This window comes from Mustela nivalis (assembly GCF_964662115.1).
Source record: "Mustela nivalis genome assembly, chromosome: 13".
NCBI classification, from domain to species: domain Eukaryota; kingdom Metazoa; phylum Chordata; class Mammalia; order Carnivora; family Mustelidae; genus Mustela; species Mustela nivalis.
This window is the reverse complement of record NC_139032.1, coordinates 93,053,359-93,075,210: the sequence shown is the minus strand read 5'-3', so window position 1 is coordinate 93,075,210 and position 21,852 is coordinate 93,053,359. Positions and strand designations below refer to the sequence as shown.

General features: G+C 55.8%; 1 protein-coding gene across 24 annotated transcripts in view; it reads right to left on the bottom strand.

The window, feature by feature from the left end:
* The window catches only part of EHMT1 (euchromatic histone lysine methyltransferase 1), a 134,886-nt gene that overhangs the window by 8,150 nt on the left and 104,884 nt on the right, over positions 1–21,852 (bottom strand). For all 24 annotated transcript variants that reach the window (XM_082696384.1, XM_082696401.1, XM_082696403.1 and 21 more), the window contains 10 exons: positions 17,352–17,474; positions 12,997–13,098; positions 11,386–11,490; positions 6,178–6,332; positions 5,143–5,310; positions 4,834–4,978; positions 4,168–4,245; positions 3,161–3,276; positions 1,889–1,975; positions 1,366–1,444 (listed from right to left, as the gene is read on the bottom strand). In XM_082696384.1, coding sequence (XP_082552510.1) covers positions 1,366–1,444; positions 1,889–1,975; positions 3,161–3,276; positions 4,168–4,245; positions 4,834–4,978; positions 5,143–5,310; positions 6,178–6,332; positions 11,386–11,490; positions 12,997–13,098; positions 17,352–17,474 — 1,158 coding nt within the window. The remainder of the gene's footprint in view (positions 1–1,365; positions 1,445–1,888; positions 1,976–3,160; positions 3,277–4,167; positions 4,246–4,833; positions 4,979–5,142; positions 5,311–6,177; positions 6,333–11,385; positions 11,491–12,996; positions 13,099–17,351; positions 17,475–21,852) is intronic.

The window sequence follows — 21,852 nt, the reverse complement described above, 5'->3', positions numbered from 1 at the left end:
CAACATTGCCCTGTGTTGTACAACTTGTCCGGCTGACCCTAAAACCTACACAGAAACTGAACAAGACCAAGAAAAGAAAGACAGCCCTACAGACCCCAAGGTACGAGGACGTCAGGTCAGATGGTTACTACAGCGTCAGCAGATAGGACAGAGGGGCGCCCCAACACACAAGGACACTTGTGTTCCAACAAAAGCCGCGCTGTGGGGCGGTGAGGAGAAGGACGGTCTTCTCAGCCAACCGGTCCTGGGTCACCCAGACATCAGCGTGGGGTAAAGCTGGACGCTGCAGCAGAACGACCATAAGCCTACACGTGGGGCCAAGGGTATGTTCTGCAGATGCCGCACGTGTGCCTCCGCACGGTCTCGGCTGTGAAAGGCCTGGCTTCACCTGGGATGCTACGAACACCCACAGCATGGAGGGAGAGGCAGAGAAATCAGAAGACAATGAAAACAGCAGCTTCCGTTCGTGAAAAGACATCACCGGGAACTCAACAGCCACAGAGAGAATATCTCTGCGAGACACAAAGGCCACGGGAGGGCACTCGCCCCAAGACCTGTGGAGCACTGGCACAAACCATGAAGGGCAAACCGCTCAAAGGACAAGGAAGGACAGAAGACCGGGTCGGAGGTCCACAGAGGGGACTGCGGGGGGGGGGGGGGGGGGGACATCAGGGCCTGCACACTGCGACCACCCAGGACACAGGTCTCTCCCCCCGGGGCGTGGCTTTCTGAGAGCTGACTGCAGGGGTGGGGGGGGCATGGCGGGAAGGGCAGCTACTCCAGGCTCCGGCAGCTGTGGCTACAGGAGAGCCCTGGGTCCCCACCTGCACCTTGACCGTGCTCCTGGAAGTTCTTGAACAGGCAAGTCATGGACTAAGAGCAGGACAGGCACGAGAGTGGGGTGAGGACGGCCTGAGGTGGCCTCCAAACGTCCCCAGAAGCCCGGGTCCTCGGGTGCAGACCAGGGCCAACCTACTATCCCCCCAACCAGGAGGGCAGCTAGGACACACGTGAGACCCTTGTCCCTCACACGAGGCTTGCTCCCATTTGTTTGCTGCCGTGCACACACAGCCCTCTGCCCTCTGCCAGCCATGGACTCTAACCCCTGGTGAGCAGCAGGGGTTCAGAGGACTGGTGGGCTGCGTCCAGGCTTCACGTCCTCAGGGAAGCAGGCTCCTCACTGCACAAGCCTGGGGACCTCCGGGGTCGGGGGCCCAACTGCAGGTACCCTGCGAGCCCTGAGCGCACCAGCATGCCGGGGCGGGCAGCGAGGACACCGGGCCGCTGTGGGCAAGCCTCCTTACCGCTCCCACGCCGCATGGCCGCAACCAGCTCTCTACACCCCAACCCCTCCAAACGCGTTACCTTGTTGTCAAGATCAAAGAGGTAAGAGTCTTCCTCCCGAACGTCAGCTTCCGAGTCAGAGATGAGCTCCCCAACGTACCTGTGGGAGGCAGGGCGCAGCTGAGAGCAGACAGCAGGACCCTCGCCCCTGACCACGAGCCAGGATGCAGGCCCATCCCCGGCCCCGACATGTGGCCAAATGTTCTGGAGAACACGCCTGTGACCGAGCTGGGGTTTAACTTTAGGTCCCAGAAGAGGACGACACAGAAAACTTCTGGGACCAAGGATCCACAATGACACTCCCTGAAAGCCACTGAACAGTACCACCTTAAAACAGCCACGACCTGGTGAGAGGCCAAGTGCAGGTGGAAAGCCAGGGAGGTAGGCAAGGGTTGGAGACAACAGGAACTTGGTTTTCAGGGGCATCCACGAGTCCTAGGCATGGCCAGGGCCCTAGCAGCCCCTCAACCCACACTGCTGGGCTGTCCCCAAAACGACAGGGCAGCCGGCAGCCCTGGAGTGACCTAGGCATGCACTCACTTACTCGCAGACGAAGGTGCCCAGGGGGATGTCCTGCAGGGACCGCACGCCCCAGCCCATGTTCTGTGTCCGGTAGAGCTGCAGCCGGGCCCTGGAAAACAGGGTCAGCCACTTAGCACCAAGCTCCTCAGTGGTTGACTCAAGTGTGGACCACACCACCAGCCACAGCAGCAAACAGAGCGTAAGACACAGCCTTCCCATCGTGAGAGCTCCTTGGAGCTTCCCGTGCACGGAAGCCCACAGCACATCTTCAGGGAACAGGAGACTGCCTTGGAATTCGGTCCCAATGCCTGTGTCTTCATCTGTAACACGGGGACAGGTCTGGCCGAGCCCCCGGGCTGCAGTGAAGAGCAGAGGGGCAGACACTGCTAGCCCCTCAGGGTAGGTGGGGGGCTCTCCCAAGCTCAGAGCCATGGGGACCCCCCTGCCCTTTTGTGTGTCCAGGGGCCCTGGGGGAGCCGGACACGTGTGTCCTCCCCACAGAGGATGTGGGGCCAACAGGGAAACAGGGATGTGTGGGCTGGTCAGAGGCACTCTCTGACCGCTGGTGCGCAGAGAAACCCTGCAATGCCGACAAACCAGACCGATGCTGCGTGTGAATTTGCCCTCATGCCTCAGACGGCCAGAGAGCTCTTCCAATTCTCAAGCTCGTGCACAAGAGGAAAAGCTCAGGGACAGGGAACGCCGTAGGAAGGTGTCTGAGCGCGGCCCGTGAAAGGGGTGCTGCCCAGACCTCACGGGGCCAAGAGCCCCAAATGACTTAAGAACAGGGCATCCATGTGGTCTGAAATGCTGTCCACCAGAGCACGCTCACTCTGATGTTGCTGAGATGCTCACTCAACACAGGATGTTTCAGAAGTGGTCTGAGTCTTCCCACAGTCGCTGTGCACCTGCTACCTGAGGCAAAGGCAATGCTCGGAAAGAGCCCATTTCTGGGCCTTCATGGAGCTCATTGCATGGGACAGCTTTGTCCCTCAGGCCTCACCAACCCCCCAGTGCTCAGAAGCAGGACTTGTGTCATCTGTGCCAGCTTGTCCCACCAGCCGGGGACAAAGGGCTCACACAAGATAGCATCCTTGTGTCTCCACCGTGAGCACACACGCACGTGGCAACATATCCCAGCCTTGTCTGTATGAAACCCCTGTAAAATACAGCAAACTCTGCAAGAAATCTGCAACTGTTCCCAAACCTTGAAAATAGACACCCTTGGCATCACCCAGCACTGAAGGGCTTAGAGCCCTGCACTCAGGCAGGGGCCGCAGGGGCTCGTGCTCACCGGAGGCCGTTCTGCACGACGCGGTTCCGGCAGCTCCTCCAGCAGGAACAGGCATGGTTGCATTCAAAGATCAAGGGCGGTTCCGCCATGTTGAACTCGGGCAGGAGCCGGCCGTCCTGGGGACAGACGTGCAGTCGGGACTGAGCGTGGCTCGCCACTCGCGCTAAATATACTTAAACCAACACAGTTTTACAAACTAAAACACAGGTATTAAAACGATAGTTTCTGGTCCGACTTCACGCTAGGGGCACCAGGGTCATGTTCCACATCTGTGGTCTGGACAGGAAGCATTAACCGGGAGCGTACACAGGTGTCTGGTCTCCGCCCCCCTGGTCCACCTCCTTCCTCCTTCCCGGAACGCACTCAGCATTGCCAAGGCCAGCAGCCCACAGGCCCCCCTCCACTTCCTTCCTGGGGTCACCAGCCCCCAGCCCACGTCCACTGCCACGCTGGAGTCTCTCCTTGCAGCCGGCAGGCCCACAGCTCTGGCAGCGACCGGGCCACCTGCTTTCCTGTCCTACACCCGGACACAGCAAAGCTACTGGCCAACACACGAGGGCCTCATGGCTGAGTCGGAGTCCCCGTGGCTTCAGAGGCTGCTCTGAACAGGGAGACCCTTGGAATGCTCGCTCTCACGCACCCTCAGCACAGCAGTGCCTCACAGAGCACACTCCTCCGGGGCGCGTGCCGTCACCCCCTGCTCAGCAGGCAGGAACAGCCCCCGTGCCACACCCCGTGCTCCAAGGTGACTCTGCTGTGCTCTTATCCCCACCCCGGGAAACCCTGGCTCCGGTCCCCCGGACAACCTCTGAACTCCCGATACTAAGGGCATTTAAGCATCTTCTACTGGACGCCGGCCTCCGGAGCCGTCCCCTTGTATCCCCAATGGCACTGGGCTGGGCTCGCCGACAGCTGTCACGGAGGCTGGCTCCCTGCAGCCCTCCTTCCCAGGCCAGCTGGGCTCCGTGGGGGCCTGTGGGAGATGTGGGCCGCGGCCGCAGACTCACCTTGTCATACCAGCAGCGCATGCTGAGCTGGCCGCACATGCAGTTGCTGGAGGAGCAGTCGTCGATGCACACGCAGTACTGTGGGGAGACGGCGCGTTAGGGGCCACTCTCGGCCACGCCTCGCCATCCTGACGCGCGCTCGCAGAAGGCCAGGCCCACATGGAAGAAAGGAGACTGGCTTGAACCTCTCCATTCTCAAGGACACCAAGGGGCGTGCAGCCCAAGGAAGAGGGCACATGGGCAGGAGAGGACACCCAGCCGCTTAGACACAGAGAGACCACACAAGGGGCTCTGGACGAGGAACCCAAAGGAAGGGAGGAGGCAGGACGGTCAGCGATGTAGGGCTAAGAGGCAGAAATCCCGAGGCCGGTACTTAAGGCCCGCCACTCCATGGGAAAGGGCCACAACCCTGCCCTGAGGGCACAGGTCCAGCTTCAAGGCAAGAGGAGCTCGGAAGCAGGGACAGTGGTGGCACCCCCAAAACATGACTCACCAGGGGACGCCAGGCACTGCTCTAGGGGCTGGGACCCCAAAACGAGGCACCGGATCTGCTTTCAGGAAGGATCTTTATCTGCCTTCAGACTCTTTAGTGGAAGGCAATCACCGTGAGGGAAATGCCTGTGGGCCCAGGCCCCAGAGGCCTGCCACCATGCCCCCATCACTGACCTGCAGGTGGGTGATGTTCCTGTCAATGTTCATGGGAGACGTCACGCAGTTCTGAGAAACGTATTTGTAGTTGCTGGGGCACGGCTCGCTGTCCACAGCGTTGACACACGGGATGGGGATGCGCTCATAGCCTCGAGCAATGTCTCTGCCACCGGAAAGGGGCGACGTTACCCCAACAGGGCTGCCGCCGAGCCCTGGGCCAGGCACCTTGGACTCAGACCCGGGGGAGGGCCTCAGCTGGGCCAGGAGCTGATGCTTCCCCTCTTCGAGCCCCATCCGTCAGCCCTGGCCAGAGAGCGGCGGTCTCACCTGCTCACCGTCCTCTCCGTCGGCGCAGGCCTGTCGGGGGCCGCGTCTCGAAGCGCCCGGCTCGTGTGCAGTGCGTCCCACACCTGGGAATGGAGGCTTGCACACTGTAGGGGCGTCTCTCCCTCCTTGTTCTTCAAGGTGACATCTGAATCCCGAGAAAGAAAGAGGCTAAAAGGAAAAATGTAAGCCAACAAAACATTCAGACCTTCATTTGAAAGACACGAGATTTATGACTTTAGAAGGTAAAAGTAAAGGGAACACATCATCCACCTTGATAATAAGCTTGCTGACCAGTGCTTCCAAAAAGTTCTGCCCTGACTCACCAGGAATATACTACATTACTTCTTTCCCACATTTAAGGTCAAAGGTCACCTCAGTTTCCTTGTCAGGAAGCGTGTGTAAAGGGCTAGGGATGGTCCGGCAGGGTATCTGGCCTTTCCATTCGAAGGCCCGCTGCTCAAGGAGGAACAGGGCCAGCGAGAGGCGGGTGAACCACGCCATGAACACCGTCCGCGCCCTGCAGGTGAGTCAGCACCGGACGGAGGGCGGCAGCGTGGTATCCTGTGAGCTGCCCCGCCACAGCCCGCTCAGCTGGGCCTCCCCCAAGGTCCCAGTCTGAGTAGGTGTGATCCCCACGACAGGGCATCCCCGCATTTCCAGGTGAGCGGGGCAGGGGGGCGGGGGACCTGAGGTCATGTGACCAGGCAGGATGGGGTCTTGAGGTTTCACGGAGGGCAGAGCAACGACAACTCCCAGGACCCGAGTGGCACCCACACACGCATGCGACACAGGAACGGGCTCTGAGTGCGGAGTGGGGAGCAGCAACACCTCCAGCCCTCCTCAGGGGGCCTGCCCCTCCCCTCTGACGAGGGGGGCTGGGGGACACTCATCTAAGTCTTCGATCCTCCCTGAACCAGAACGAGCCATGCTGACCTCACATGGGTCAGTCGCCACCTGCGCAGGGAAAGCGCTTCCCTTGGAGCACCTGGGGTGCCTGGGAGGTGTGCAGGGGCCGCGGGCAGCAGGGCCACTCACAGGACACAGGCATAGCGGTCCTCTCTGGCAGCAATGTGCAGGGGCGAGTCCCCGTGGACGTTCACGGCATGGAGGTCACATCTGGCAGCCAGCAGGATCTCAGCTATGTCCACGCAGCCTGAGAACGCAGCCCAGTGCAGGCAAATGTTCTCCTCCTGCACGGACAGACAGCGCAGCGCACCGAGAGACAGCAAAGACCCAGTGAATGCTGAGCACGCGTCCTGTGTTTCGCTCTTGTTATAAAAGTAATGTAAGTACAGTACTGAATATCTTGAAAACAGAATGCAAAATCACCTGGAATTAGACCAACCTAAACACGACGACATCTGGGAGTAAAATCATATTCACTTTGGAAAAAAAGTACAATTGCAGGACAGGACCCTACTTGTGTAAGATGTGACAAAGATAAAAAGTGGGCAAATCTGACTGCATTAAAATCTTACTTCGTAAGAACCTCTGTAAAATAAAAATTTTAAATCAAAGATTAGGAACACACCATTTGTGCCATATACAAGCTATACAGGACTTAGAATGATCACAGTAAGTTTCCTGGATCACACTGTCACTTTGAAAACAAAGGTGCAGAAGATTAAGGAAATTTAAAGCTCATGAGAGATGAGGAATATGGACGCATACAGAGCAACGTGCAGCTTTGCCAGGTGGGAAATCAGCGCAGATTACAAGGGACACAACAGCTAAGCGACCACACTGGGGACAAATGGGAAAGCCACTTCGACACCCCCCCGGCACGCACACTAGGCTGCCGGCTCTGTGCTCCCTGCAGGGCGGGCACACCCACAGCTCTGGCCACGTGCAGGCCGAGCTCACGGCTGTGACTCACTCAGCCCTTCCTTTACCAAACCTTTAGTTGGTTCCTGCCTTCCCCTGGAACACAAGGCAGTGAATGTTTTAGTCCTTTTCTTCCTCTGACTAGGTCTCAGGGCTCAACAGCCAACATCAACACTGACTGTCCTGAAAGCACTTTCTGCTCTTCTGGCAGATGCCTCAAGAACCCCCACAATCTCACAGGAGCCACCGCCTGAGTCAAGCCCGGCTGTCCTCCCTGGTGCCACCCCAGGGGGCTGGTGGCACGGCAGCCCCGCCCAGTGCACAGCAGCCCCGCCCCGCCCCGCCCGCCAGCCCCCATGAGACCGAAGCGCCGGCTACTGACCCTGCACGCCTCGTCCCTGCGTGCCTCCCACCCAGGGAACCTCCCGGAACGCTCCAGTTCTCGGGGGAATCTGCCTCCCAGTCCCCCACTCGGAGTGCACCCAATGCTTCTGGCTCAACGGACTTGAGGAAAGGGAAGAGTCGAGCTGAGTGGCCCCCTCTGCCAGGAGACAAAGCTCGCCCCAGGCATAGGCTTCACTGAAGGCTCCTCGGTCAGCCTTAGTGTTCTCTGAAAAGCCTGGATTTGCCTGGGGCTTCCTGTCCTGGACTTGTTCGAGATACCATCTTTCCACTGTCTAGACCTGAGCAAGCTCCAGAACAAAACGTGGTTTCCTTACAGGCCTTTTTTCTCATTCCTTTGTGATTTTATGACCAGAATTACAGGTGGAGACTGTGCCTGTGCATCTGGGCTCAGAGGAGCCCAGGGATGTACAGTCCCAAACTAGCTCAGATCTGCCTGCTCTGTTACAGCCTGACCCACGCACATGAAGTGACGGATGGCACTTTGGTTCTGGCAGGGACTGGGCCAGAGGGACCACCTGGGATTGACCCTCCTGCCTCAAAGAGCCAAACAGTCACAATGTGTGAAATACTGGTTTTCAAGACACTGGACATCAGACGATGAAATACTGTACCCCTGAGAGAGGAAATACACAAGGGAGCCTGCGTCCGTCTGCGTACAGTCCTGAGATCCAGGCCTCAGGGCAGGGAGGGGACCAGGAGAAACCCTGAGACAGGAACTGAGGGCCGGTGGCCAAGGCAGCCAGGGCTGAGGCAGCAGAACATGGGGCTGGGAAAGAGGCCTCTGGAGATCCGGACATTCTCACCTTGGGTCTCCAGGAGGACACACCCCCAAAGCTGAGGCAGAGTGCTCAGCACCAGTGCCCGCGCAAGAGAGACAACCAGCACAAGGCTGAGGCCTGCTGGAATATAACAAACCTAGAAAGCAAAACCCAGAGTACACTACTTCCAGGTAACTTTGCTGCAGCCGGGACAAGGCTCAGCTCCTTCCCAGGACTACAGAGACCCCAGCAAGGAAAAGCTGACCGAGCGTGGCCTGCAACCCAAGGTCACAAACAAAACTCTGGGAGCCGACTCGCACGATGTCCGCCGGAAACACACTCGATGAGAGTAACAGCGCAACAGGCTCTGAAGAAAAGAGGACTAAGCTTGAAAACACAGCGACATTGCAGCAGAATCAGCAAACTGCGATCCAGAGTGAAAAAATACTTGAGCGAAAGGAGAAGAAAATCAGGGGCTTGGAGCAACCTCACGCCGCAGATCCCAAGAAACGAAGTCAGACATGCAGAAGAAAAAGGACCCTGGAATCAAGGACCTCAGTAGTAAAGGAAGTGGTGGCCTCAGGCACTGGTCCTTGGAGATTACAGTGTTTCCAAAAGATAGCTGACGGCTAAAACAAAGTAAGGGTATATCCTGGTCACCTACAATGTCCAAAACCAACAGCTGGGAGAAACGGGACACCCCTCTGTGCGTGTAACACAGCATTTTCTCTTAACTGAGAAACCACGGTGCTGGTGTAAGACAGACACATGGAGGCCAACAGCACAGAAGACAGGGCCCCGGGATGGAGATACACAGGGGTGGACAAAGGGGCAAAGCCAACCCCACGGAGAAGGGACAGCCTCCCCAAAAGTGCCACCGGGACAGCTGGACACCCTCGTGCAGAACCAACCGCTACACGAAAACATGAAGGAAAGTCTTGGGGATCTTGGGTCAGGCAATGATTTCTTAAGGAGACAACAAACACAAGACCCGTAAATAGGAAAGATGAATAGACTGGACTTGATAAAAATTAAAAAGCATCTGCTTCTCAGAAACAGGTGCCAGGGTGTGTAAAACATCTGACAGTGGACTTGCAAGCAAGACACCAGACATCAGGCTTGTCCAGTGTACACGCAGAATATGCAGCAACTCTTACAACGGAAGAACTAGAAAACAAGACCCGCCCGCCCCCACCAGCAAGAGGACACCCACGAAGCCCAGAAAGTGCCGGGGAGAACGTGAAGCAGCGGCTTGCAGACCCTGCTCTCGGGCACAGCCACTGCGGGGGCCGGGCAGCCTCCGTCAACAGGCGACCCGGGCTTTATGGGAGAGAAATGATGGCAGGGGCCACGCAAAGACACGTGCCCGCATGTCCACAGCCCTGTGTGTGTGAGAGCTGGAGCCCAGAAAACCCAGCGTCCGCGGCCAGGTGAAGGACCCACGAGCCGGCACGCTGAGCCCAGCTGACTGATGCTGCCTGGGCACCGGCCCCGTGCAGGGATCCAGCTCTGGAAAGCGGAGCAGCAGGGGCAGGAAGAAGCTTCTGGGAGAGTCATGCACTGTCCTGGCTGTGGCAATGGCTTTTGGGGCTAACACCTTACATGGTGCACCACGGACACATCACTAGAACTGTTAGGGCAAAAAACCACAGCTGTTTGTCACAGGAATAGCACCCACACAGCTTGGTCCATCCTGCTTCTCGAGGGCCACCAACAGCACAGGCACTGACACCCACAGGCCCTATGAGGCCGGGGGCCGCTCTGCACCCACACACTCTTGACATCCTGCCTGCCACACGGCCACGGCCACGCTCGAAGGAGACCGCGCGGTATGTGTCATGAAGTGTCTGCAGGCCAGAGAACAACGGGCCCCTACGGCAGCCACACTGGACTTCATCATAGCCCTTACCTCTCCCCTCACCCAGAGCTGCCCTGGGTCTCCCAGCCCCTGGGTCCCTACAGGCAGCACCAATGCACTGACACCAGCTCTAAGGACACAAACAGAAACACCCCACGGCTAAGCCACAAGCTGCAGGCCCAGATGCCGGCTTCTGTGCTGCTATTCCAGGTTTCAGGCCAGCAGGACCGGCTCACAGACTCGGGGCCGGGTCCCAGAGCCGAGCAGCCACAGTGAGTGATCCGGTGGTGTTCGCTACTGCCCCACCTTCTTCAAGCGGGGATCTGGTGAGCCTGTCCCGCTCACCACCTGGCTCCCTACCTTGGACGCCCGGGCTCCACGTGACTGGCGCCGTACTGAATGGCATGCTTGCAAAAATCACGTCTCACCGTAAGTTGCTTTCTTATTTCATTATCAGTTTAATGAGTCTGTGCTACATTTTGCATTTATGGCTTTGGGGGACTCTCTGTAGCAGCCGACACAGCTCTGCAGGGCACACTGTGTCCATCCGCCCTGGGACCCCATCCCTCTGCCGTGTTCCCGAGCGGGTCCCTGAAGACCTTCCAAGAAACGCCCTTTTATATTAACTAGAGGGGCGTCCTGGGTGTTTCAGTCAGTTATGCGTCTGCCTTTGGCTCAGGTCATGATCTCAGGGTGCAGGGATGGAGGCCCTCATCGGGCTCCCTCCTCAGCAGGGAGCCTGCTTCTCCCTCAGCTCCCTACTCACTCATGATTTGTCACTATCTCCCTTTTTCTCTGGAATAAATAAAATCTTTTAAAATATAATAAAATAATGAACTACAACCACCTGCTGTCTGATACACAGGCTGGAAGATTACTCCCAGGGGAACTGGCAAATATTCTGACCTTGGCCCCAAAACCCTGTTTTCTGAAAACAATCTGCCCCATAAAACTACCCATCCACACAAGCACCTTAGCTCTCACGGTCTAGGCACACGGTGGCTCCCTTTCTTTCCTCCCAAGACAGTGTTCACACTGCTACTGCCCAGGTATGGGGTGCGCCCTGGGCTCCCGGGCCCTAACCGCAGACGTGGCAGTCAGGGATGCAATCAGTCCAGGTTCACCTCTCCAAAGGCAGGTACTATCCACGGAGCAGGTCTCAGGAACCTCTGCCCCTCAGTCTACACGCAGCAACTGGTTAACCCACAAAACCACCCCAGGAAGCCAGAGCGGGTCCACAGGGGCCGCAGAAAACATGAAAGAAGAGGGCAGAGCTGCAGTCAGGCTTCCAAGAACGAGAAGCTGCAGCTGCCCACGCTGTGCACCCTGGTCCCTCCACCCTTCTCCAGGGTCTGTTTCCCTGGGGGAGCTCAGAGCCAGTGACAGCCAGAGACTCACGTTATCCCGGATGTTGATGTCAGAACCCTTGGAGAGTAGCAGCTTCACGAGCTCCACATGCTTATACTCCGTGGCCCAAATCATGGGCGTCCAGCCGCCGTCATCCTAATTCCAAAAAACACACCACACACACACACACACACACACAATCCATTATAGCTCTGCAGGCAAGTAACATGAAGCGGTCTCACTCAGGACCTGTAAGATGACTACAAAAGACAGGAGACAGTCCAAGTCCCCATTCTGTGGATGAGGAGACCAAGGCTTAGGGTGCAGCCCCCAGTGCCTCAGTGAGCGCAGGAAGCAGCTGGAACCTCGGCTCTGAGGGGGGCGGACAGATCCGCCAGGTGCCCTCGTCCCTTTGCAGCCTGCTGGGCAGTCACCACCAGGACGCCTACTTGGACCACGTAAGGACCAAGAATGCTGACCAGACCATCCCTTCCAGAGCAGCAGTCTGGCTGGTAGGAAGCACCGGCCCCTGTGACCCAGACAGACCCCAAGCATGAAGTATGACCAGCTGCCAACACTGCAGACGGCCAGACATCCAAGCCCAGAGACTGACGGAGGCTGTGCTCACTTCCCACTTCTTCCTGAAGGGCAGGAAGCAGAAAGCCTGCCCAGGCTGACCCCATATTAGGGTCTGTCATGGTTCGGACGAGCTGGCTTTCTCCCATCCGCAACCCAGGCCTGTCTCCTTACTCAGTGGTGGTGGGTAGTTTTATTTAAACCAGAAAAAGGCAAGTCTTCAGGAAATGAGTATCACATTGCCAACTCATGGTCTGGTGGCAGAAAGCTCAACCCTCCCCAACACGTCCCCAACGACTTCCTGCCCCCCCCCAGCTGCCACCTCTCTGGGAGACATGCGGCCCCCATGACTACAGTGAGGCCATCCCTGCAGGCTGGCTAAGGGCACCACCTGGGCCCTGGGGGCACAACAACAGGGGACAAGCACACCACAGGGAACCCGGCCCAGGAACATATAAAACCAAACTAAGTGGGAGACAAAAGATGAATCGGGAGGGGCCCAGCCCGTGGGCCTGAGAGCAGAGGGAGGCCGGGTGGCACGAGGCAGGAGCTCTATCTGGGCCACTGGGGGGAGGGTCTCTGTCGGGTGGCTTGTTGGCGCTGGGTTGGAGGCAAGGGCGGGACTGAAAGACGGGACAGGGCCTGTGAGCCCAGATGGCCTCTCCAGGGCCGAGTCACAGGGGAGGGAGCGGTCTGGGTCTCAGCAAGTGGGAGGGAAAGGCTCTCGCCTGCTCTTCTGAGCCACTCACTAGATGCGCAGGCGACCTCCTCGTGCCGGGGCCCCGTGTACATGAAGACCCTGCCGTGGAACCCTGACCGCCGCTGGGAGGAAAGACGGCTACGGAGGGAGGGAGCCTGGCAGGTCAGCCCGGGGAGATGTTGCGGGAGAAGTCTCCAGCCGGGCAGCTGAGCCGGTGGTGAGTGTTCAGAATAGCCAGTGGTCAGGCAGGGGAGGCGGCCGTGGGGGCGAATCCAGGCCAAGGGGGCTGCAGAGAACGGGGAGGGGCCACCCCTGCTACGACGGAGAACGGGGTCACTGACCAGGCGGCCAGGTGGAGGGTCCACCAGTGCAGGGGGCAGCGTTACCTGACAGTTGACGTCCATCTGTCCGTTCGAAAGCAGATACTGAACCACATCGTAGTGACCTTTCTTGGCAGCAAGGTGCAGACAAGTGGAGCCCTCTGCGTCCTGCAACACAAGCACCACTGAGACCCAGAGAAAGCCCATGACCTCTGGCATGGCTGAGCGCAGCACCACAGTGACCTTCTGCTCCCCACACTAGGGAGGCACCTTCTAGAATGGCAAGGAGCCCAGGCAGAGAAAGGCGGAGTTGTTTTCTGAGGTCGCACAGCTGGGGTCCAAGCCCCGTCCATCGGGCTCCAGACTCCAAGCTCTGGACACCAATGGGGCAAGGCCTCTTCACCTTGTAAGACACACCCACAGGGACACCATGTGATGTGCCCATCCCTTCCTTTCTCCCACGGTCCAGTCAGGGTCAGGCACACCCCGGGCTTCTCAACATGGCCACGTGCAGCACCATGGCCTCTATTCCAACACAACCCCCAGGCCTGTGCCAGGCACCTGCACTCCTCACGTGACAGGCGGGCGCCATGCCCACTGGGGCCTCCGTGAGATAATGGCCACCACTGCACATTAGACTAGTGCTAGTAACGCCATCATCACGGTCTATGTGCCGCCGAATTAAAAATAATAAATGGCAGAGAAGAGCAGGGGCCCAGACGGGGGCACACTTGCCCTGCGGGCCCACACACGTCCGAGGGGCCTCCTGCAGCTGCAGGCCCATGTCCCCATTAGCTTTCAGCTCTGCTTCAAGTGCGCTAACTAGGTCCCATTAACTGCGGCATCTCAAACCGAAACAAAGGCGACCCTCCACTGTGGAAGTCAGATCCAGGAAGCTCCAGGAGAGCCTTGGGGGTCCTAGGAGGGCCGGGGCACCATCTGCATCCTGGTTTGCACAGCCAGGCTCAGTGCCAACCAGAGAGCTTGGGCCCTGCACACACGGACTCTTCCTGGCTGTGAGTCCGAGACCCGCGCACGCGGCCGTTTCCTCCTTCCAGCGTCTCTCTCGGCCTCCCCCTGCTCCTGTCTGTACAGACCGCGCTTCCTCGGTTCTTCTCTTCCGTTTCTGACCCTCTGAGGAACAATCTGAGATTTTCACACACACACGGATAAATGTATTTCTTACCGATCCTGACGTTAGTCAGTAACCTGCTTTTTTCAAGAAAACCCACCCAGTCAAACCCCACATTACTGGCATTTAAAATTTTAGTTGCATGAGAAATAAAAAACGTATGGTTGTTGGTGCAAAGGCCTGCCTTACTTTCAAGTTTCTCAGCTGTCTGTCCTTGTACTGAGTATCACAGAACCTTCCCCCGTTGACACGACCCAGATCTGAATAGGGCTATCTTCTCCTGGGGGCAGGGGCCCTCCACCCAGTGGCAGCGACCCAGGGTCCTGGGATCGAGCCCCGAGTCGGGCTCCCCACTCAATAGGAAGCCTGCTTCTCCCTCTCCCACTCCCCCTGTATTCCCTCTCTCACTGTCTCTGTCAAATAAATAAAATATTAAAAAACACACACACACACACACACACCTCAGCATTTCAATCTAATAATTCCACACCCAGAAATATGTCCTAAATAAATCAAACATGCAAAAATTTGGCTAAACAAATGCTAACTGGAGCACTGTGTGTACAGTGACTGAAAACACAGGGCACCAGAGTGGCTCAGTCAGCTAAGCGTCCGACTCTTGGTTTTGGCTCAGGTCATGATCTCAGGGTCATTGGGATGGAGCCCCGAGTCGGGCTCTCTGCTCAGCGGGGAGCCTGCTTGAAAGATTCTCTCCCTCTGCCCCTCCCCCTGGTCTCATGCTCACACGCTTTCTGAAAATAAACAGATCTTTTTAAAAATTGAAAACGGGTGCCTAGGTGGCTCAGTTGGTTGAGCGTCTGCTTTTGGCTCAGGTCATGACCCCAGAGTCCTGGGATCCACGTCAGGCTCCCTGCTCGGTGGGAAGCCGGCTTCTCCCTCTCCTACTTCCCCTGTTTGTCTTCCCTCTTGCTGTATCTCTCTGTGTCAAATAAATGAATAAAGTCTTAAAAAAAAAAAAGGAAATTGAAAAAAAAAAACCTAAGCAATAAGCAAATCTGACTAAAAGTGATACCACTGCATCATGAAATACAACGCAGCCACCTCAAATAATGTTATCAAACAGTATTTAATAGAAAAACACTGATAATCTCGTGGAAAAAAAGCAGCTGATAAATTACTATGAACAGTATAAGTCTTTGGAAAAATGTGTATTCATGTGAAAACTACAAGATCATTTTTACATTTTCACTGTAGTTACATATGTACCTATGTACAAGATAAAAGATTTTGCCATTTCGGTCGTTTTTAAGTGTAGTTTGGTGGCAGGGATCCCTCGCTGTCCTGCAGCCCTCACTGCGGACCCTACAGAACCCCACTGGGCAAGGAGGCCGCCTCGCCCGGCCCCCGTGACCTTTATTCAACCCACTCCCAGTCTCTCAACTGGACGACTCGGGGTCCTCACACGCGCCGATCCCACAGGGTGTGTCCCTCTGGGACAGGCTCGCCTCAGCCTTCCCCGGTCCTGGGGCTTCCTTCTCCTTTAGGGCTGAGCGGCCCCCGTGACATGCACAGGCCACCTGCCGCTAACCCGTCCCTCTGTGGTGGACCGTGGGGCCGCCGCCACCTCACTTTGCGGACGAGGCTGCTGAGAACATGGGAGCTCAGGCACCCATTCGTGCCCTGCCTTGTTTCTCCCGGCAAATGCCCACGACTGGAAGGGCCAGATCACACAGCAGTTCTGCCTGCACCTCTCTGAGGAACCACTGAACCGTTCTCCACAGAAGCTGCATTTCACATTCCCAGCAGCAGTGCACAAGGCCTCCAGTTCCTCTACGTCTGCCAGCACGCACTTCCCGGTTTTAGGTAACTGCTGCCCCAAGGGAACCAGGTGACGTCTCCCTGTGGTTTGGATTTGCATTTCCCTGAGGACTGGTGATACTGAGCATCTTTTCATGTGCTACTTGGCCATTTACAAACCTTCTCTGCCCACTTTAGAATTGGGCTGGACTTTGGTTATTGAGTCGTAGGAGTTCTTTATATATTCTGGATAGGATTTCCCCATTACTCTTTCTCCCATTCCGTGGGTTCTCTCTTCACACTCTTAGTGTCCTCTGACACAGAAAGTTTTTATTTTTGATTAAGTTTATCTATTTTATTTCTTTTATAAGTTTCTAATATAAATATTATAAATCTATCTTTTTTATTATCTGTGCTATTGGTGTTATATCCAAGACGCCACTGTCAGACCCAATGAGCGGCATGAACATCTATCTGCTCCTCTAAGCGACCTACGGTTCTAGCTGTTACGTTTAGGTCTTTGATCCATTTTGAGTAACTAAATGCAGAGCAAAGAAGAGCCCAGCTGCATTCTTCCACACTTCCACACGTGAAGATCCCACTTTCCTGGCACCAACTGTTAAAAAGACTGCCCCTTCCTCCCACCGAGTGAAGCTGGCACCTGCCAGGAACTAGTTTCCATCGCCGTGAGCTCGTTTCTGGGCCCTGCTCTCCGCTGTGCTGACTGCGAGCGCCGTGGCAGGTCCGGAGTCAGGAAGCGGGAGGCCTCGGGCTCCGTACCTCTGCAGGCTGCTTCTGAGTGCTCAGGGTCCCCGAGATCTGCAGGGATTTCACGACCGGTTTTTCTCCATCTCTAAAAACGGCACTGGGACTCCGACAGGGGTCGCGCGGACTCCGAGGTTCGCCCCCGGTGCGCGGACACTTTGGCGACATTCGGTCTTCCAGCCCGTGAGCGCGGGACGTGTTTCCATGCACTCTCTTCTTTCGTCTCTTTCAGCAACGTTTTGTGGCTTTCGGTGAGCAAGTCTCTGTCTCCTTGGTTACGTTTATTCCTTATGTTTTACTGTTTTTGATACTATTATAAACAGAATTCTTAATTTCCCCTTTGGATAGCTCACCTCCAGTGTACAAAGATACACTGAGTTTGTATCTTATAACTTTTCTACATGCATCTATTAGTTCTGTTTTTTATGGGAAATCTTCAGCATTTGTCAACATATAAAAACCATACCATTAATGAACAGAGATCATTTTACTTCTTTCCTGATCTGGATGCTTTTGCGGGGGCTGCTAATTGCTCCAAGTGGAATCAGAAGAGGGAAAGTGTACGAACGGAAGGAAGCTAGAGACCTGTGCATGGCAGAGCCAGTGTGCAGCGTGTTCTCAGACACACTGGGAACCAAGCCAGGTGAACTGCTAACTACTTCCAGACAAGCAGGCAAATGCTGGGTGCTGCCAATCCCTGACGACGTCACAAGGAAGCTGCCCGCCCCTCCTGCTGAGGGACCTCCACGCGTAAGGGGGTGCGTACCTTAGGATCCACGAGGGCCCCGGCCTTGATGAGGTACTTCACTGCGTCTAAATGGTTGTTTTCCGCGGCCTCCATCAACGGGGTTCTCTGGTCCTCCGAGCAGGTGTCAATATTCGCGCCCGCCTAGTGAAACCAGACAGTTCAGGTGCGTCCAGAGCCCCCAGGGCCGCCCCAACCGGGCACCCGGACACTTCAAACGCTTGCAAGCGGAAAGACCTCGTGAACTTCGCTCAAATCATTTCTACTCACTGCAACTGAGTCTTTAGAACCAAATTCCAAAACGTGATTATTTTATTACCATCAAACCCTCAGTTCAAGGACATTTTCTTAACTGAAAATGTTTACAGCACATCAGTGACAATACCTTTAGAAAGTCATGACCTTCTGAAGAAGGAAAGGGGGGGGCACCTGGGGGGCCAGAGTCCCACATCGGGCTCCCTGTTCAGAGGGTTCTGCTGCTCCCTCTGCCCCTCTCCCGACTGGCACGAACTCGCGTGCGCTCAGTCCAAAGTAACTAAAATCTTTAAAGAAGAAAATAAAAGCAAGCAGGCAAAGGAGGGATGTGGAGGGGCTGCTCAGCAGGTCTGGGCTGGTCGCCGGCAGTGACCGGGCCTACAGAGACCACAGGACAGCCTGACTCACTGACCTCTTTCTCTGGCTGTTTTAATGCCTCCCAAAATAAGCAGAATAAAAGCTGATTTCCAATACTAAGTATTTTGAAGCAATCTCTAACACTTCCAACAGAATATGTGCTTGAGAAGTTAATGGTCCAGCAAATATACATAGATTTCAGCCTGTCTGGAACTTAAGAAGGTCCAACTTTAAAATGTGTTGTGTGCCATAAGCAAACTGGGTGTCTCACAATTAAAACCTTTTCCCCATGGGGCTGAAACTGCCTGCTTTCTTAAACTGATGTGCCAAAACCTAGTATTTAGTTCATAAAATAAATGTTTACTGGGAAAAGGCTGAGAATAATATTGCTTTTACTGTTTGTAATTAAAATCAAAAGTAACAAAATGAGTTAACAACTTTAAGAAACAAACAAACAAACAAACAAACTTCTTAAATAGATCCAGAGCGGTGAACTTAAGGAAAGCAGGGGACTGAGGTGGTTTCAGGAACTCTGAAGGAGACTTCTGGTGAATTCCAGAAGGCAGAACAGGGCTGGGGCCACAGGCAGAGCTGGAGACTAGGCACTAACAGAACGTCAGGGGTCAGAGGACCAGGCCCCTGAACTTGGGTTACACCAGGGTCAGACCAGGCCGAGATGCGGGGGTAAGGTCTGAGGACCCACGACCAATTCTCTGTGTGCCCATCTGAAATCAGGGGCAACACATGACAAAGGCCCTCACGGGGTCAAAGAGACAACCCAGAACTGACGCCCCAAAAGCTGGCCCAGAAGAAAGTGATCATCACCAGAAAAAGGTAAGGATGACGGAGAAACAAAGCCAAAGACTCCATGAGAAGCTCAAGACGGAGGGAGAAGACAGGAGAGTGAGTGAAGCCACGAGGCACCCACGCGATGACAGGCTTCCCCCCGGAGAGGTGGTGAGAACAGGGAGCGGGTCTTAAGGAGCACACACCTCCTTCCGTGTCCTTCCGTCATTCAAACCCAGACGGCCAGGTGCGGCAGCGCACGCCACACTGCAGCGCCCTGGGGTCCAAACGGAACAAGAGCTGTTTGCAGTGAGGCCTCGGGCCAAAAGCTGAACAGGAGGGAGAGATCTCAGAACCGCTCTTCACAGGCGCTCCTGGCTGTGAAGGAACATTCCTCAAACCCCGAGAGCACAGGCACCCAGAAGAGCGCAGGCTAGCGACCCCAGTCGGCAGATTCAGGGCCACTGTGGGACCAGGGATGGGGTCAGAGCCAGAGCCTGCCCAGTGCACGGTGTGGGGTGAGAGACACTTTGCCAGGACAGGGCCTCCCACGAACACAGGACGAGCAGGGCCGGACCAGAGCACAGACACCTGGCCCCTTGTCCTCACAGGCACAAGCAGGCTTTCTGCTCCTAGGCTAAAAGGAAGACACAGTAGAATTCCCACCGTGTGCCTCGAGGAGCATAAAGCGGCGTGGCAGACACAGGTAAGCGAAAAGGTGATCAAGCCAGAGAGATGCAGAGAGCAGGGCTGTCAGAGCGAGGGCCCGGAAAGCCATCCCCTCCAGGGGGGTGTGCGGGGCTGTGTCCTGACCTGGTCCTCTTCATGATATGTTTATCAACAGGACGTCTACATCTTAAGGATTATTCCGTATGCATCTTACGTGCACACACACACACGTTTTAACGGTAAAAAAGGTGGGGGAGGGCGCCAAAGACAGGTCCCCTCAAAGCAGTGACGGCTAACTTCGCAAAGAAAGCACAGAGGCCGGAAGACCGTGGAGTCATTCCTCAAAGTGAGAGAAAACAACCAGCAATCCCGAATCCCAAATCCAGGGAAACATCTCCCAAGAAGACCCCACGCTGGTCTCTGAGACGAGGAGGAGCCTGGGCAGCCCCTCACCCAACTCTGCACGGCACACAGGACCACCAGGGCGACCCTGTCCCTGTCCCGGCCCCGTCCTGCCACAGGTCCCACACAGCACTGGGCCTCTAGCCAACCCTCAAAAAAGCATAGACCACATCCACACCTCTGCCAACTCCTCGCAACGGGGACAAGACAGCGTCCCACTGGAGTGCTGACCCCCAGCCTTCTCCCCTCAGAGCACCAGCACCCATGGTCACTGCCAGCTGCCATTCTCTGCCAGATCAGCCACCCATCACGGTCATGGCCAAAAACCCATCCCTGCATGACCACTATGAGCAGCCCTCTTGGCTGCCCGGCAGCCGAGCTCGGCCAGGCTTCTCTTGGACCCGTACCTGAGGCCTCCAGGGGCCTCCCCATGGAAGTAGCTCAAGCTCGCCGCATAGGGCAAGGCCATCTCTCCTCCCCTGGTCCTCCGCACACCCCCCCACCCCCAGTCCTGCCCGTTGGAAGACAGGAGGCCTGCACGCAAGAGCACAGAGTGACCTCTGGAGGCCAGAAAGAAGAGTGAGTGGAGAGAAAGGAGGTGAAGGACGGAAGCGAATTCAACCCAAAAGAAGGCAACAAAAGGAGATTAAAGAAATATATATTTGTTCGAAAAGACTAAGAACCAGAACAATATGAAACAACAAATATATATTTAAACACTAAGGATTACAATAAATACTAACTAAATTAAAAGTTCCGATTAAAATACCAAGATTATCACACTGAGTTTTTGAACCTTCCAGTAACATGCTGCTGCTTAACAAGATACACCCAAACAGCAGCTCTACGGCATGAGAGGGAGCTAGAGGTCCACACTCACAAGTGGGTCTATGGTAAGACACACGCGCGACCATCAGCGCGATCGTGTCCTGCTCCGCCCACAACCACCACATCCATCAGCACCGGTGAGAACAATGCGAAAATGCTCCAGGCGAGCGGGGACAGCCACACAGGTGAGGCTGGGGAAGGACAGCGACCCCAGCACCTCCAGCTGCCACAGACGCACACGCAGGAGACCATCCACACTCACGCACCCTCTCCAGCCGGCAATGTCTGCAGGGTGCCCGACAGTGACGAGGCAGGGACCCGCCGCCTGCATTTTAGTGCTTTAGATGTGAAAAAAGACAGATCATCAGGCATTTGAGGAAAGCCTTTAAAAAGAAAGACTAAAATGAACAGAGCAGCATAAAACCTCAGAAGTACTGTACTATCTTCCACGGAACAGGGAAGAACAGAGATACGAAAAAGGAGCAAGAAAAGGGCACTGGGTTTCAAGACGTGATGACACAGATGAGAATCCGCAGAGGAGCTGAAGGGCGAGTCAAGAACATGGCCTAGCAAGCAAGCGGGAAACAAAGTCCAGAGAACGGGTCCGTAAGGCCAACCACGTAAACAGGGCTCAGAGGGCAGACGGGAAGGTGGCATCCAGAAACCCCAGGACAAGGGACAGGAATGGACACAGCAAATGCCCCAAAGGAGTCAAAAGACCACTGCATCGCAGGGAGATCTCAGACCAGTGGATCAGAGATTTCCTGAAGCACCCGGAGATACAGGGCCAGGCCAAAAATTGGTCTCAAGCACACAGGGGACCTAACGCAGAGCCAGGGTCAGGGAAGGCGTGGCCCAGAGAAAGAGGACATAGGACCAAGCAACGGTGCTTCCAGGTGACACGAGACAGGATGCAGTCTGTTCAGAGGGTTAGGAACAAACCAGCAGGAGGCCAAGAGGCAACAGAAGCACACGACAATTATCGCTGTTGCCGGCGCCGTGGCCAGTCCGGAAAGTAGCGACGGGACCACCCAACACAAGGGTGATCTCGGCATCTGTGCCCGCTGATCTCGGCAACACTGGGACAGATACAAAGGAGGAGACTGGGGAGCGGGTGGTGTGAGTACGCCAGGGCCAAGCCTTTCCACGCTCTCAAGTCAGTAATTGGTATTACAAACTGCACGTAGAACGGAACAACAACAACGAATCTAGAAAGAGCCAGAGA